This window comes from Egretta garzetta, unplaced genomic scaffold (assembly GCF_000687185.1).
Source record: "Egretta garzetta isolate BGI_Z169 unplaced genomic scaffold, ASM68718v1 scaffold85, whole genome shotgun sequence".
In the NCBI taxonomy this organism is placed as follows: domain Eukaryota; kingdom Metazoa; phylum Chordata; class Aves; order Pelecaniformes; family Ardeidae; genus Egretta; species Egretta garzetta.
In genome coordinates this window covers 1,638,111-1,656,847 of record NW_009259718.1, presented here as the reverse complement: position 1 = coordinate 1,656,847, position 18,737 = coordinate 1,638,111, and the positions used below count along the sequence as shown (strand labels likewise).

Below are 18,737 nucleotides of genomic sequence, written 5' to 3'. Positions count from 1 at the left end.
ACACAAAGTCTAATTAAGACACATCACTTCTTTGAAATGGTTGACTATCACCATTAGTCATCATTTCAATATCACAGTAAGGGTTTGGTTTTTTTTTATTAAACTCAATAAAATTCTTGAAATGAACAGCCAGAAAGCATTTTTTTTTCAGAGTGATCATAAATGCCGTCATCAGCTCTGATTAAAATGCTGCCAGATCCATCCACCTGTATACCATTTTTATGTGCATCTCCAAATACATGAAAACCTATTTTTTGTTAGTAGATTTGTTTGCAGATGTCAGATTCCATTTTTACCTCCTGGATAAACAGCAATTGAAAGTGAAGGAAGCTCAGTACATTTAACTGTAACATATTTAACCTGCTTACTTAAAAAGCATGAAAGAGGCTTGGGAGACCAAAGGACCCAATTTATGCATATATGCAGAGACCTAATATGTGTACATGTATGCGTGCACGCATAACCAGATGCATAGTAATTTCATTATAGATTTAAAATTCCCCAAACTCTGGTTCTGTCAGATTTATCATTCAGGTAAATTTGACTATTTTTTCATCTTTTATAATAATTTCTTTCTTGTAGATTGACAATAAATTCATTTCTGTAATAACCTATTTAGTCATCTATGCATATAAAAATACATATATGTATGTGTTGATTCCCTGATTCCTAACTTATGTTAGGAGTACTGACTCTCAGTGAGGTTTGTGTTCCTGAATCACTCAAGTGCTCTGGAAAAATCCCAAATATATTCCACAATGAGATAAAGATGAAATGCATCAATGATTCTTCCAAGTCAAATAACAGAACTTTGGTTTTATGATCTTGTCTGTGCTTCCCCCATTCCATCTGCCCAATAAATCAAATAGAGTAAACAACATGGAACACAGTTGGCTTATTTTAAGGATAAAGATCCACCAAAACCTTGTTTAGATTAAGAGATAGCAGTTCCAAGGAGAGTAAATCTGTCACACTTTATATTTAGATGTTACACCATCCTTCTCACAGACCAAAACCTCGAGTTATATTTTCTTTTCTTTTAAAGTACATGCAACTTGATGTCAAACATTATTTACCACACTTCCTTTAACTACTGTAAAATTCCATGCCTCCTCAGAACTCTGCAGGCAATGATATAATTAGTGCTATTTGTTTTCGGTGCCTGATTTTTTTCTAGAGCGCACAAACAGCCTCCGTTTTACCTCCTGGTAATACGGTCTCTCTGTGTGCATCAGCTGCTGAGGATCCATGCTGCTCAATAGGGCTATCTTAGGTTTAGATTTCACCTCCCCCTTTACTTGGGATAGTAACTCTGTGATCAAATATATTATTATTGGCTGTTTCATAGAAAGAACTGAGATAATCTTACAGAATCATAAAATCATTTAGCTTGGAAAAGACCTTTAAGATCACAGAGTCCAACCACTCACTACCAAGTCCACCACTAAACCATGTCTCTAAGCACCACATCTACCCAGTCTTCTAAATACCTCCAGGGATGGGGACTCAACACTTCCCTGGGCAGCCCGTTCCAATGCTTGACAACACTTTCAGCGAAGAAATTTTCCTAATATCCAATCTAAACCTCCCCTGGCACAACTTGAGGCCATTTCCACTCATCCTATCGCTTGTTACGTGGGAGAAGAAACCAACACCCACCTCGCTATGACCTCCTTTCAGGTAGCTGTAGAGAGCATAAGGTCTCCCCTGAGCCTCCTTTTCTCCAGGCTAAACAACCCCAGTTCCCTCAGCCGCTCCTCATCAGACTTGTGCTCCAGACCCCTCACCAGCTTCTTTGCCCCTGTTAGGACACGCTCCAGCACCTCAATGTTTTTCTTGTAGTGAGGGGCACAAAACTGGCACTGTATTTGAGGTGTGGCCTCACCACCGCCAAGTACAGGGGGACAAATGCTTCCCCAGTCTGCCTGGCCACACTGTTTCTGATGCATGCCTGGATGCTGTTGGTCTCCTTGAAGCCAAATGTACTTATTAAAATAAGAATTGCTGTACTGTGCTTGATATTAAAAAATCACCCTTGCTATCAAAGCATGGGAAGAAACACATAAAACAGGCCAGAAAAATTATTCCAAATATGATCTAAAAGCAGAATCTCTCTTGAGCAGAGCCTGTAGAATTTTTGTGATTTGCAAACGGCTTTAGATGAAGAAGATTTTTTTAAATGTAAGCAATAGATGGGTTATCTTCTATACCACTCAAAATTGAAAGGCTATTTCTACATTTTGTAGCAAAGTTCATAGACAACTGCATTCTGCCACAGCTGGATTTCTGTGATGCAATTTCACATAGTAAGACAAGTCAGGCTAATAACCTGCTCCTTACTGCCAAAATTTCTGTTTCTCCTTTATCTCCCTCTGTATCCAGTCTCAACTATGCACTCCTTCCAGCTTCCTTATACATCATTCTGACTAGCACCAGAGGTAAGCACCAGATAACTCAGCTCACTAATCTGGCAAAAAAGTAACACAGCAAAAAAGAACTAGTATTTTGCCAGGTTAGTGAATTTGATCGCTTACAGAAATATCTGATGAGCACTGGAGTCAGCACAAGGAAAGCGTCAGGACCATGCATCTAAGCAAAACGTGCGGGCAGAGCAACACTTCCACTGTCGTGCTAGTGAGCCAGAATAATTGTGTTTGCTTAGTTGTAAAATGGCTACTATATTGTCTGATAACATCGGAATACAGCAAGCTGGTATGTCTATTGGAAAGGCCTTGCATGTGCTGTAGATGGCTCACTTTTTTGCTCAAGCAACGAACAGTTAAAATGAAGATTTGCATGCCCTATGGCATTCGTGGCAACATGAAGCCCATAAGTCTAAAGAATATTAATGACAACAATAAACATGTCAAAAGACGTATTACTAATTTAAGCCTGTTTGATGATGGATAAGCTTTCAGTGGTGTAGAGGCCATCCTGGACCCAGTAAGTTGTTTTCTTTGCACTGGATTTAAGACAAACTCTCTCACTTCTTAATAAGCAAAGATGATAATAGCTATAGAAGAGCATCTTTCAGAATTTCTTACTGCAGCTGACCACCAAATCAGCAGCCCAATACAAAAATATGTAGATACTCTACTCTGTATGTTTGAAATAGGTGGTTATACTGGCTAAGCACAACTTTGATGTGATGGAAGAATTCCAAAGGAAAGGTCTCAGTGACTCCAGAAAGTACCTATAATGAATTTTACCAAGCATTTGTGAACTGAATAAATGACAATATAGAAATATGCATCCTGAAATCTGAGAGCAACATGCTGCCACTTCAGATCCAATAATGGAATATTCATTGCTAATAACACTGATTTTAATATATTTATTCAAATAGATAGAGAATGTGACAAACCCCCAGACTTATCTTTTTCCTCTGAAATGAGGAAGAGACTAAAGTCTGATCAAGTCTCTTAATCTCTTGCCCCCTTGTAGAGCGATACGGAACATTCTCTGATAGTAACCAGAGACTGCGCACTTCATTTTATTGTGTCCGATGTCAGAAGATTCTCCAGACTGGGACTAGAGAAGAAGGATATGGAGACGATAAGAAAAGGAATTCAATTTCATAGCCACTCTTCATCTGAATGTGTTTGCCTGAAGCAAGGACAGTCCAGGTAGAGTGGTATCAAGCAATGATCTGAGCAACGATCAGAGGTAAGGGAAGCTAAGAACCGGCTTCAAATAGGAAAAAAGTCCTCAGAGGGGAAATAAAATTTGCTGTGTTTAGGACAAAGGAAAAGAATGACCAGATTGCATAGCAATTGTTTCAAGAGTGGGCTTTTTGCCCTTTATTTGCATATTTTGTTAGCTTGTGTTGGTAATAGGGAGATACTCTTTCATCGATGATTTGCAGCGCACTCTCATTCTGTGGGCTGGAGCATAGCTGTCTCTATGAGGATCCAGTACCCAGCAGTCATCAGTGTAGGCAAAACCCACATTGTTGTTTGAAGTTCCTTGAGAATCCTACAGAGACTGCTAGGATCAGTAGAGCATAGCAACAGCAATTCCCATTGCTATAGAAGCTATAGCAGTTGCATCTAAAGCAGCCTGAAAAGAAATCTAGGAGAAGACAAATAGACTGTCATACCAAAATGAACTTTCATTTATCTCTGTACTCCAGTGGCAACTTATGAATAATATACTCTATTTCAGGCCAATTTAGCATAGTCAATTTCAGCACTGCTGCTGGATCATTTGAAATGATCACCTGAAGGCGTGATGTTAAACATCAATTCACAACACAGAGGTACACACTTCATTTTCTTTGGAAACAGCTTGTCTTTTGAGACCTGTTAACTTGTGACCAATAGAAATACCAATACTTTGTGAATCTTTAGAAAGACATGGAAACAACAATACTATTATGTGACTTACACTGGTCACAGGAAAACTTGTTCTCATCATTACGTGAATACTAAACATAAATTCTGTCTTGCTGTGCCTTTGCGTTGCCCAGCACAACAGAGTCTGATCCAAACTAGGCCCATTTGGTGCTACCAACAAATAAATAAATATATGGGTGCATTTTCCTGATGGAAGCCAAATAGCCTGTCCTTTCACTCCATGCACAGCACTGTTTAGAAGCACCAGCCAAACACCATGCATGTGTGGAACGAATTCTCTCTTTTTGTTACCTAACACATTCATGGCAGAATGAAATTGTGCAGCTCCATTAAAAAGTATTTTTACAGGATACTGTGGAAGACCCAGAACCATTAAAATCTAGACTTTTTTCAGTTTGCTTAAAAAAACTCCATTATGAATCTTATTTTCAGATTTAATACTGAATCTGTTACATCTTGACTTGAATTTTATTGCCCAATTTCAACAATTACGAATGGTTGCAGCAACACTGGCTTAAATGAGTGGTGTTCTGTCTGTGGTCCCAGGCCCTATTTCAACTGATTACTGTTCAGCCTTGTGTACAAATGCACAGTTATTAGTACACAACTAGGCTTTTTATGTAATATGTTCTGTGAGCCTTTGAGAGCCAAGTGGAGATGCCTTATTTAAAAAGAATAAATAATTCCTTTTATGGCACCCTCTGCCTTGAAAGCAAAGCTTCCATTAACTCAGTGCTCAATTAAGCAAACCAGGCTCTGTGTGCCTAAGCTGAGAAGCATTTCTGTTGTGAGATGACATCTCTTAAAAATAAAAAAAATAATCAAATTCCCTATTAATCTTGATGCTCTTGTTAGATTCAGATACTAAAACTGTTAGAAAATTTTCTATAAATGAGGTAGGGGTTTGCTAGCAAAACTGGAGAAGAGATATTAAAGGGAAGGGTGCTTTGAAAAACATTCTTCTCCCTTCTTCCTCTTACCCCTTATAATCCATTTCCGTAGAAGATATATAGAGAGTTTTATGTAAGGTTAGGGATATAGCCAATTTTCTACTGCATTTTCCATTTCTGTGGCAGGGGACATGCAGGTTTAACTTAATTCTACATGAATCTGTATTAATTCAGGCTCTGTACCTGCATTTTTCTCAAAGGAGGGATTTATACAGGTATAGGATACCTAGCCAGTAACAGCACTGCTCCTACAAAAGCCAGGTTGCTGAAAATGGAAAGAAGAGGTGGGCTCAGGAGTCAATATTCTGCAAGGTCTTCTTCCTACATCTACAGAACCCATGAAATTTCCAATACCCCCACTCATAGAAGATATCAATGAAGTTTTCAGAGACAAAACTCCAGCTTTCTAACCTTGCATACCTCCCAAAAGAAGACAACATGACTACTAGACTTGCACTTTCCAAGAAGTGCACAAGTTGCAAGGGATTTTGCTCTTTGTAACTGAACAGAATATATTCGGTCTACTTCATATAGGTAAATACTAAGAGTAGAACTATCAAAGCAAAATTTGATGCAGATCTAGAGGTTTAGTTGAGTCTTGTGAGAAGGTCTGGATCAGGCAGAAAATGTGGCTTATGAAAATGCAATTGTTCAGAACAAGAGGAGGAAACAAAGTTCTAGTCATGTTACACGAAGCACAGACTGGTTCTTCAGGAGGAGGTTTTTCTTTACTCTGTAACCTGCCTTTGGGTTCATTAGGTTTATGGTTACCTTGGGAACAACAGTAGCAAAAGAACCAGAAAAATATTAGGCTGGCATTTATACAGTGTTTTCCCCTACTTTAAACCCAGAATTTATTTAGCTACAAAAAAAATTGTAAAAAGTATTGGTTTATTACTTCCCTATCCTGTAACTTTTAAACTTTCCTGTAATATTCTTTCTTCTTTTTTTCCTTACTTTATATGCATTTTCATCAAATTGGAATACATATGAACCATGACAAACTAAGAAAATTATGCAAACATTTTGAAATACATCACATTTAAATATTCTCAGATTTTTTTTAAGTTTTCAAATTTTTATTACATTTATATTCAATTTATTCTGTGTAGACTTCTAACTTGAAATTCCTACTGTATAAAAATATACATAAAATGCTGGTGTTGATGTACTTTTATAATTAATGAAGAGAAACAGACACTTTTAGAGTGTTTCATCATCTCCTCCAGCAAGAAATTAATTCTGCCCTAAAATCACTTATTTCCCAGCATTCACTTGGAAGAGTCTAAACAATATCTCATACATAGATATCTACAGTGAATATGTCTACAGCTGGCTAGCTGCATTGCAGCAATGAATTTATTGCTAGCACAACATTCACAACTTACTCATTACCACTTTGTAGTCTACCTTTACATAGTGAAAAGTGTCTACTTTTCATGCTGAAAAACAAAAATTAATTCTGCTTTATATTAACCAATTATGCCAAAACTGCAATAAAATTTTTTTCTTTGGACACCTTAAAGACCTAATGGTAATTCCTCAACAGCACATCCTTTTCCAGTCCATCTAAGTAAAGCAAAATGAAGTAGAACGTAACAACATAAACTGCAACCTTACCTGAATGCTTGTAGAAGATGATTCACATCACTATATTACAAATACATAGAAACGGTGTAAATTCTGAATGAGAAAGGATACATTCGGATAGCTCCTGTTCTTGTTCCAATTGCCAGAATTTTCTGAACTGGGTCAAAAGCTAAGGCAGTGGGTAGATATGGAAAACCATGACGAACCGTCTGAAACAGAACAAATGAGCAAAGTCATTGAACTGTAACCACAGATAACATCATGCATGTTTTATGTTATGCGTATAGGAAGAGAATCTATATTTTGCTCTATGTTGTAGTATTTGCAATACCTTTCAAGAAAAGTATTTAAAAAGATACAGTATTTTAAATACAGAGGTGAATTTCACTCATACCAATTTCTAGATATGCTCTTTACTCAGTAATATTTTAAATGGTTTTGTTGTAACAAAGAAGATAACAAAGACGACTGCAAAGTATATGCCAATATACAGCTGGTATATATTGCTTATGTAGTATACTATATTGAAACATAACCAAGGCAGCTGTACTGTAAAAATAAAAATAAATAAAATAAAAGACACATCAAATGCTTTTAAAACACCGTCACAAATAACCTCAGCCTCAACAGAAAGAAATGGAACATGTCCAGAGGAAGAGATCTGATAAACCAATAAACTGAACTGAGTCTACAAGGTAAAAATCCTTAATATCAATTTAAAAAAAACAAAGATGCCAGAGAAAAAATCTCAAAATAAGCAACTGAACTACTCATCCTTTCTTAAACTTTATTTATAATACTATGCTCTTAATTCTAACTCTTGCAGACATACCTTGGGGAATAAATGAACTGAGCACAATGCAACACATCCTTGAATTTGAAGACTGCCTCAAATAATATTTTAAGTTATCTTAACCTGGAGGTTATGATCAATATGACCTGCCTCATTCTTATGAGGAACAATCTGAGGAGGAGGAACTTCAACATAAGAAAAAAATTTAAAATAACTAGGCTAGACCATATAATTACACATAAAAATGGACTGTAAATTAATTTTGTGTGTGACTGCTTACCTAAAATTGGATAATAAATAATATTTTAGTACAAAAATAATATTGAACTCTAGGATTGACTCTTTTTTTAGTATATGGTTGGGATTGGAGAGGAAGTGCTTTGAACTGAATGAAATTTAACTTTTTAAGACATATTTTTCTTCTTTGACATTATCTTGTTCATGAACTGTGTCTGCTAAAGCATCCAGCAGTCCCTATGGAACAACTTCAACAAAAGGGATTCCTTAATTGCTGACCTGTTGAGTAAAAGGCAGCTGATGATTTCAACAGCTGTATCATTCCAACTCTTCCATTACAGCTGGAAACACTTGAACTGATATTCACAAGTAGTTTGGGAACAACCAAATATATGTTTTTCAGAAAATAACCACTTCCTTAAAAAAAAAATCTTACTCATCTCACATCTCAATTATTGCTGATAAGGGATGTCTTTTGAAAGAATGTCCAAGTATTAGTTTCTAGACTGCAAAAATCCAGAAACATATGCTACTTCAGTAAGCTATAGAAAAGTAACTCACTTTTTATGTTAATGTAGACATTTATCAAAGTTCTCCACATTTCTGGTTTCTTTTTTTTTGTTTAAATTTTCTCGTGTGGTAGGATTACGCAAATATAAAATTATTTATTCTGACATCTAAGCTGGAACTAGACTTGCATACTATAAATATGGTTTTAACTCTTATGTCACAAAAACATCAGGAATTATGAATTGTAGTATTTTGTAGTGGTTTGAATGTTGGGCCTAACTGCGTTACTAATGTTCTATGATATTTGAGCTTTATGTATTCTTGTGAATAAATGTTCTTCCCTGTCTGAAAAAACATGTATTTTACAAATTATCTTTTTTATTATTAATTTTTAGAAATACTCCCTATAATAAAGTTTGAATTTCTAGCAATTCCAGTCACAGTAAGTTTTTCTGTCACTTAGCTATGAGTGGAGCTTTCACTCCTATTTTTTAGATCTAAGAATGTAAAGACCAATATTTTTAAAGACTTATTTGCATCCCTGCCAATCTATTTAGCATCTGCTTTGTATTTTCAGTATTTCTGCAATCTACAGTCAGACTTTTCATTTGGAAATTTTAATTGGGTCCTGTTATTGCGACAGAACTGTGTTTTAGAAGCACAGTGATGTACATCTTCTCAGGATCATAGCTCAGTAAAAATTCTTGAACTCTAGGATTGACTCAAAAGTGTTATTTCTGGTTTGCAGCCATTTTCCAAATTTGAGTATTTACACTAATCCCAATCAGGAAGTTCCTGTGAATGCAAAATTCTACCATTTGTAGAATAAAAAAAAAATTGTTGAAATCTATTGAACCTCTAAGTAAATGACAATTTTCAAGTTAAATATTTGTATTTATTAGGACTAAATAAAGGACAAAAGGCATTTGGAAGGAGAGCCAAGCTATACTGTGCACAGTTAGGGCAGAAAAATAATGTCTTTATGATTGAGATTTTGGCATGAATTAGAGCAGCTTCAGAAGCGATTCTGAAGATCAAGTTTATTTGACTGAAGAACGGGGACAAGCTGTAACGCTTCAGACCCCCACACTCTTCTCCTCAGCCTTAGTCCAACAACCCTTTTGTTTCCAAGGACCAGGAGAAAAATCAACATGAAAAGCTAGCACTCGAAGTAGATTTTTCACTTACGCATTGATAAAGCTAGTGTGAACGTATGTGTAAGAATGAGTAATGATTCTGTAACTGTGCCTGGGCTTCCTTACAGCACTTACTAATATAGGTGAAGAAGAGGGGAAGACCACAAAATTAACTTGATCCTAGGGTGACAAAAAAACCATGTTCCAACTTAATTTGAGTTGTGTCTAGTAGGAGCAACAGAGACCAAAACTATAAATGGTGAGCAGAAAATGCAAAACAAAGTAGATTTTTTTTTCAAAATTAAACTCTCTCAATAGCAGGCAAAAGCAAAAAAGAAGTATCCTAAAACACCAGTCTGGAGAGAGAGCAGACAGCAGATGGAGCCAGGACTGCTTTTCTCCACATTATCCAGTTTCTTTTATGTCTCCTTTTTTGGCATGCTGTCTCTAGAGGCAGTCTGTGCTCCCTAGGACATACAGTTTATGCGCAATGTTTGAAATAATTTATTTGAAACAGAACAATTACAAATGCAGCTACAATTTCAGCATAAATCTTTGTTCAGCTTTGTTATTCCCCTTTAAATTCTCTTTTAAATTATTTTAAGCTAATATTCTTATGGTGAATTGCATGTAAATATCATTAAAGTAATCTTTGCACAACCAATTTACCTAAATGAATATAGGAAATTGATTATCTGGGCTTGCCAGTATTCTACCAATGAACATTTTAATATGCTGTACAGAACCTAACGACAATCTCTTACTGTCTAAGATACCATGATATATTTCATTAGCTGAAAAAAAAAATAAATCACACTATTAATAATATGTAATATCCAGTATAATTGTTCACACGGTGTATGATGCATTTTTTCAGCATAAGACTTTTTCTTAACTTTTGTTATATAGTAGTTTATATTAGACTGCAAAGATGCCATTTTTTCAAAGTGATTTTTATATTCTCTAAACATCAGAAAACACAGGACTAAACTCAGTTTTAAACTGTATCAATTAAGTAATAGGTTTTATAGTCAAAACTGTTCCTGCTAAATTGCACAAACACAAAATTTGTAATTTTTCTACTAATATTTTAAAGATACCCTGCTTTGTGTAACATCTGACAGCAAAACCAATTTACTTAGGTAAATAATTTTTGAGAAAATGTCTATTTGTTAAAATTGAACTATGTAGTCCAAGCCTGTGACTCAGGATGTAGAATCCACTTCCATATTGTGACCAACATGCCACATGCAAAAGCCTCACTGAAGCAAGTAATTTAATGGTTTACAGAACAGAGGATGAACTGTTGACCGTAACCTATACAGCCTCTTACTCAGCTATGTAGGAAATTAAAAAATATCAGTGATTACAGCTTTCACCAAGGTTGTAGTGGGGAAAATGGGTGCTTATAAAGATGAGCTGCCATGGATTATATCGCTATAAGACCATGACATCCCTCATTTATAGGCTTCTGTGCATGGAATCTCTGATTAGTAAGACTGCACCCGGCTCAGGAAAGATGGAAGGAGAACAAGATATAAGTAGGCTTCCAACCTAAGAAAACGATACAGGAGGGATACGTTTTTTATTACTTAAATTTTTATTTTTCAAAGGATATTTTTTTGTAAAAATCCCAGCTTAGCTAAAACTTTCCAAAATTTCAAACCCAAGCCATCGATTCCATTTAGCTCTTACCCTACATTAGGAGCCAGGGCTTCTGAGCATGTTCACAGGATGTTCTAAAAACTACCTATTTTTCCTTTTTCTTAGATAAAAATACCAATAGATAGTTCTTTTACTCTGTGTAAAGCTAGAAACAATGGAAAAAGCCATCTACAGAAGGGACTCTGGAGCTACAGACTGGGAAGACTGATTTGTACCACAGGCAAAATGGTAAAATAAAGACTAACTGAGCACATGGATAAAGATCATCTGCAGAAGCCAGCAGAGTTTCTACAATGGGAAATCCTGTCTACCTAGTTTTCTCTAATTCTATGAAGCTGTCAGCATATATTTAAATAAAGGGGATATGAATATATGTAAGTTTTCCAAAAGCCCTCCCGTAACATTCCACAGCAATGTTAAAGAAACAAAGTTGTCAGGGGACTGAAGAGAAGATTTTTTGGGGACTGAAAGCTGGCTAGATAACAGGAAACAAAGGATAGGGTTCAATGGATTTCTACCATGGAGAAAACTCAGAAGTAGAGTACTCCACAGATGGGCGCTTGGACCAATTTTATTCATCATTTTTAATGATCTATACAAGGCAGTGAATACCGAAATCTCTTTTGGACAGTGAAATTCAGTACCAACAGTGATCAACTCCTGAAAGACCTCATTAGCCTGAAAAAGCAGGCGAGAAGGTGATTAGTGAGCTTCAGTGTGGATAGACATAAGATAAGGCACCTAGAGGGAAAAAACCCCGAATTTTAACTAGGCTTACACAATGCTAAATTTGGACCTAGTATTTATAACTCAGGAAAGTAATTTTGTGGGTATGGTTGGCATTCCTCTGAAGTCTTTGGTTTAATGTGCAGCAGCAACTCAAAAAGCCAAGTGATGTTGGACATCACCAGTAAGAATATAGAGAATAACACAGAGGGCATAATTTTGCTGCTACATAAAACTTCTGTGAGACTATTACTTGAGTACTGTACACAGCTCTAGTCTCCACATCTGAAGATGTAATCAAGTCAGAGCTGACACAGGGAAGGCAACTAATGCTCAAGGTGATAGACACAAGCCTTATGGGGAAAGACTAGAAGTGCTGCAACTTCAGTTTGGAGAAGAGAAGGCTGTGGGGGGATATGACTGAGATTTACAGAATCAAGAGAGTGTGTAAGCTAAATGCGGAACTGCTATTCAGCAAAACCACATTACTGCTCAAAACAAGTGAAAGATTAGTTTAAAACAGAAAAAAAAGAAAATACTTCTTTACACAACAGGTAATGAACTTCTGAAACTTGCCACCATAGAAGGTTGTGAAGGCTGACAGTATCAGCAGGTTCCAAGAGGCATTAGACAAATTCATGGATATTATTGATAAACAGATTCTGAAAATACTGGCTAAGGATACCCTCTCAGACATCTCCAATCCAATGATGGTGGATGATGGGAGATTAGAAAGGGAATGGACTGCAGAAAGTGATCTAACTTACTACTCTCCCTAAATGACATATTCCATTGCCACTGTCAGACACTGATTGCTGGACGATACGGACCATTGGTTTGCCTGGGCAAGGTATTTCTTATGAGCTTATTATTTTCACCAGCAGCAGTGCATCTGAGAGAGGGAGAAAAAGGAGATCGGTATTGGTGGAGAAAAACACACCAGAGAAAAAACATGGAAAATGTGGGTACACAAGTGAAAAAGAGAAGTGTTAGAAGTGTTACTGAAACAGGGAATATGGGGGCAAGAAGAAAAGATATGCATAGGAAACAATCGGATTAGTAAAAAAGTTTCATAATCTTTACATAGACAACTTTTGACATAGAAGAATAATACTTGCAGCAACAGGCAAATTTGTTTTGTCTTTTAGTTTTTAAATTGTAATAAATAAAATAAATAAATAAATTTAAATTATAACAAACTTACTTTGTTATAAAAGGTCACCTAATAAAGCTATGGTAGAATTTTGAGAAAATATCTGTCCTGGACATAAAGTAAACTTCAAACACAACATGAAATTTTAACGGTTTAGTTTCACAATTTTTATACACTGATAATTGTATTTATATGAAAAAAATCAGAGAGCTATATTAGAGCATTTGAAATTAACTGACTTGTATGTTACACATTTTTGTCCTATGAACATACGAAACCTTTTTTCCTTTGAAAGCAGCTTAATGTACTCTTAAAAAATTAAAACATAAGGTTGCAAAAATCAGTATCAAGTCTATATTTTTAATATGTACTGTTTTCACTCTACTATTTTTTAAAAGTCTGTGTGCAGACCATCTGACTGTTTTTTGAAACATGCTTGAAACATTACCTAATTTTTCAGTTTCCTCATATTGCTTGGCCCTGAAAAAGAAAGCACATCCAAAGGCATCTTCCAGATAATTAGTTTAAAAAAATAACTAAAATGAAGAAATCCTGCAGTCCTCACTACAGTGCCTCTTTTCATGAAAAAAAATTCTGCAGAAACTTCAGAGATGTGTTTTTCCACTGTCATTTTCACTTCTACAAACTCGATGTTAAAGACTACCAAATAAAGATGGTCCTATTTGCATATGATTCATATTGATACAAATAGCCAAGTTAAATGAACCACAGGGAAAAAATAAGGCCTTCCGAATTTCAAAAAGCATTCTCTTCATGCTTGTTCTTTGAAATATACTGTAGTGTATCAAAAATACAAAATTAATATAATTCAGACAGAAAAATCCACAAATAAATAAAATGACATTGATCCTCAAACTGCATTATTCCCAGTTCACAGCACAGGTGAGGTTGGAAGGGAACTCTGCAGTCTGTCTAGTCCAACCCCCCCTGCTCAAAGCAGAGTGGTTGGATTTTAACCTTACTTGTTTGATCTATTTAAATCAGCATTGCCGTGGCCAAGCAACTGCTTGACAACTACACCATCTCGCCACATCTACCACAGCACTGACTTATAGAGTAAGTTAATAAAATAAGTTATTAGGTATTATCCCCTTTTGAGAAACCGTAAGTTTCAGAGAAGACAGTGTATGCAAAATGATTTCACCTCTTCCCTTCCCATTCTTTCTAAAAAGAATTCTAAGAAGTTTAAAAAAAAAAAAAAAAAAAAAAAAAGACAAATATACAAAAAGAGAGGAGAATAGAGAACGCAATTAAGGAATTGCATCCATTGTTCAGTAAATATACTAGAATGGACTTCTCACTCTTGACATTTAAAATGGTAAGAAGAAGCAGAGCACCAACCTATAGAAAAATGCCACAGACTCCAATGAAACTATATTTGGCCTTTGCTTTAATGTCAAATAATAAAAAACCCCAACCCTAGACCACTGATTTCAAAGCTCAATTTGGCCTACCTACTTAGGCAAGACTTCTGTCCTAGTGGGAAATCATTATAGTCAAAGTAATTCATATAGTAGTTCATATTGATTTTGTTGTTGTTGTTGTTGCTGCATCATTTAACCATATTACTCTAGAACTTGAAATAGTTTGGTTCAGAATATCATCTGTCTGATGGAGATCTGTTTTATGGGTATTTACAAGAACTGTAAAATCATTCAACATATCTGATAGCCCTTAAAGGAAAATATTTTTGTCTTTACTATGACTGTGGATACAGAGAATAACATAATTTCATAACTTTAATGAGAAATTTAAAAAGATCTGGTTTTATTGAAGTTACAACAGACCAACATAGCAATAATTATCTTGCATGTCTTCCCATTTTTGGATTTTCTGGAACTTGCTACTTTAGGCTGATTATGTCTTGATCTGTTATGGCTGACTGTGGTTACAGTTCTGAAGTAGATGTTTCATTTGCTGCTTTCAGAATATTTTAAATTAAAAAAAACCATCAGCCATATTGGGGAATTAAGAAATTTTTGCAAGAAAATTCCATGCTACTACGATAAAGTTCTTGAAGGTTTGGGTTTGTTGTTTTTTTTAAAGCTATAGAGACACGGTGTTCAAACCCTACTTTGCTGTATTATTGGTATATTCCTGTGGAAATTGTTTACTTCGCAGCATAATTTGACATTCCTGTATACAAAAGCTATTACCAGATTTCATTACTAGCATTTACAACATTGTTTACTGTTTATTACTAATTCATAATTAATATTCTCCTACCTTTCTGTATGCATGTTGTACACAATTTGAGGACTTTTTTTTCTGATGTTGAATTGAGAATTTAATCTGGAGATATTGGCTAGCCTCTCATCTCACATATGGTGAAGATATATTTCAAATTAAATGGAGATATTTTGTTGCAGCTTTTTGCCCTCTAACAGCAGTGAAATCCAGCAGATCTTGCACATTACTGTCCCCCGCTGCATTGCCCATAACGTTACCAAGGGCACAGCTCACAGACACGAATGAAGACACTATATCCAAAGATCATAAGAATCAGATCTCTGTTTACATAACCACACGCCTGTTTTCCTGCCTTTGCCTCATTCAGTGAGCACTGAAAAGCATATGTAGGGATAACCAATGAATAAACTAGGGTTCTTTGGATACACTACAATTAACTTTTATCCACAGCTACAATGGAATGTATCTGTAGTACAACTGATGTTGGACAGGTGTAACTGAAACCACATATCCATCCTTAAGGGATACAATGGATGGAATGGGATGAATGAAACAGAGATGAGCATTCATTACTTCATATGACTTTTTGGGATGTCCAGCAGATGATGCAGAGATTCTCTCACAGGAACTGCTGCAAAGAACACACACAGAATAGCATCCATCCTTCCCATATGTTGTGTACTGTTCAAACCAAACGTGATGGAGGACAGGAACAAAATATAAGCAGACACTTCAAGAAAATAAAAAGATGCAATAATGACCAGACTGCCACACCTATAGACGTGACTGAATACTAGATGAACAAGGGACCTGACTTCTGAGTGTTTGACCTCACAGCATTCTTATGCAGAGGATTTTTTTAATGAAATATAAGGAATTATTTTTAATTGATTGGATTCAAAGTCTGCAAAAAAACGTGCTACCATATACACCTGTATCTGCACATATAACACTGAATTCAGTAAGGCTACTTTTGAGTACATGAATTCATCAACTCAAAGCCTTAAATATTAGGGGTCTTTTTTTTTTTTTTTCAGTACTGTATACAACTTAAATTCAAAGGAACCATAAAAAGTGTACCTATCAGACTTTGACCCTAGCTACAAGCGACAGATTGTCTCTAGTATTTTCTACTATTCATAGTCTTTGCTGGTGATCTGTTAGGAATGGACACAGCACTGCACAAAGATAACATCTTATTACATTTGAGCATACTTACCAGCCATCTGTGCCTAACAATATTGCTTTCTCTCCTCTCCGCAGATGCACATTACTTATACTTCTAATCACACAATCCTCTAACTTTCCCCTATAATGATTCTAACATACATTGTGACAAATTAATATATACCTATCAGCTGCTTTTACAAACACTTTTTCTTAGAATAGCCAATAGACCGGTACATTCACGTAGCTTAGGGTATATTAGTTCAATTCTCTACCGTGAATGCACTAATACTAACTTTTCACAGTGTTCTCACACAGACCTCAAAAAGGGATTTGGGCATATACCATACACCAGGGAGTATCAGATGTCTCGGAATAAGAGTCAGATATGAAAGGAGATTAATCTAAACTAACCAAGTGAGAATGGGGTCTGTCTTAGATTTAGTCCACCTCTGCTGAGGACAAGCTGCATGTTTTATGTAGTATATGTATTTCTACTTGGGGAAAAAAAAAAAGTCTCCCATTACTTCATATTTTTATCCATGAACCTCTAAGTAATTTCTCAGTCATTTCTTTAAAAAATAAAGTGTGTTTTTCTTTCAGAAATAAGTAGAAAGAATTTGCTTCTACAACCAATGTTTTACACAACAGCTCTATGATCAGAACAATCCCTGAGATATGGGCCAACCAGGCTGAATTTCCTCCATTCTCCCAGAAGACATTCAAAATTGTTTTCCCACTACAAACAGTGAGAAAATTTCTCATTCACTAACTGGTGGCCCACTGATGAGGTACAGCATATCCAGTGTCTCCAGTACCCACTACCAGGGAATAACAGCTAAGAGGATAAAAATGATGGAACACAAAATAAAGGAGAGACAAAAAGAGAACACTTGGGGATGAGAATTAACTTTGTGAGAAAAGCCCTGTGTCCCAGGTACAAACTCAGTATGGTTCTCGCAGAATGAGAGATGTTATTACCACACCAGATTGTAGGGGTCAGGCTGTGCTATGTAAATGTGAAGGCACTATGTTCTTCAGTATGTTCCATGGTTTTTTTCACCATTTCCAGGATATCCAGGGATCTCCCAGTCCCATCATCAACTCAGGGAAGGAAGACTGGAGTTCTGTTATGATGGTCTGATCTCTGAACAAGTGCCTGTGAAAAAGTGACCCCTGAACAGGAGAATATTAAGCTATCCTTAATATATACTTCCAGTGAGGAGGGACATTCTCTCTTTCTTGTGAGAAAAAAGTATGTCCTGAATTTCAATTCCTTATCCAAGGACTCTACATGATTGAAATTAATGAATCCTTGGATTTAAAAAAAAACAAAAACCCACACGCAAAACAAAATCAAACAAAACCCCACTTGAAACGGCACACAAAATTACAGTAAATATTTTAACTTTTAGATTGCCCTGTGTGGAGTCAGGAGTTGAACTCAGTGATTCCCTGGGATGCTTCCAACTCAGGATATTCTATCATTCTTACATAGCTAAAAATCCAAGGTCAACCATAAAAAGCAGAAATATTAGAACATACACGAACTAAAATAATCTATTCAACATGGATTTTTTCCCCTCTTGTAGGGATTAATCAAATTGTCTTTTTCTGCCGTAGAACTTTTGCCTCACTCTATATACAGTACAGTTTGGTCTGTCCTATGGACAACCAAAAGTAAGCAATTAAAGAGCTGTTGTCTGCCAAACTTGTCTATTTGGTACAAAATAGGAAGGTGCAAGGCAATCTTACAAGTGCAAATTTTTCTATTCAGAAAGAAAATAGCAGAAAGGAAATTCTATCAATGCTGTAATCACTTAGTTTTATAAATGATCAAGCCAAGGGCCATGAATTAAGCTTTTCACATGTGGCTGCTAATCATGTTTCCATTATGTGATTGACCAATTTGAGATAATGGAGGTTGATGATATTCATACATCTTAGGTACAACTCACAGGCCCAATGTGGAGCCAGAATTCCACCTGTAGTCATTTGACACAGGAAGGAAATGTGGAGCCATTCTGAGTGTCTAAGGTGGACATATAAATTGACAGTACAAATAACTAGCCTAAAGACTAGTCTGTAGGTGTGCACAATACTTGCAACAGAATGTGAAAACAATGGGAGGCATAATGGGAAGACATAAGTGGTATAAAAATTTTAAGTAAGCTAAAAAAATCAGATTCAATGCAGGTCAAGCTGGAAACTCAAAACAGAGGACACTAAACGATCTGGTATTTG

The 18,737-nt window shown here is 35.9% G+C and overlaps 1 protein-coding gene across 2 annotated transcripts in view; it reads right to left on the bottom strand.

Moving 5' to 3' along the window:
• The window catches only part of STXBP5L (syntaxin binding protein 5 like), a 195,533-nt gene that overhangs the window by 171,560 nt on the left and 5,236 nt on the right, over positions 1-18,737 (bottom strand). For both annotated transcript variants that reach the window (XM_009639096.2, XM_035894553.1), the window contains exon 2: positions 7,007-7,104. In XM_009639096.2, the coding sequence (XP_009637391.1) occupies positions 7,007-7,104 (98 nt within the window). The remainder of the gene's footprint in view (positions 1-7,006; positions 7,105-18,737) is intronic.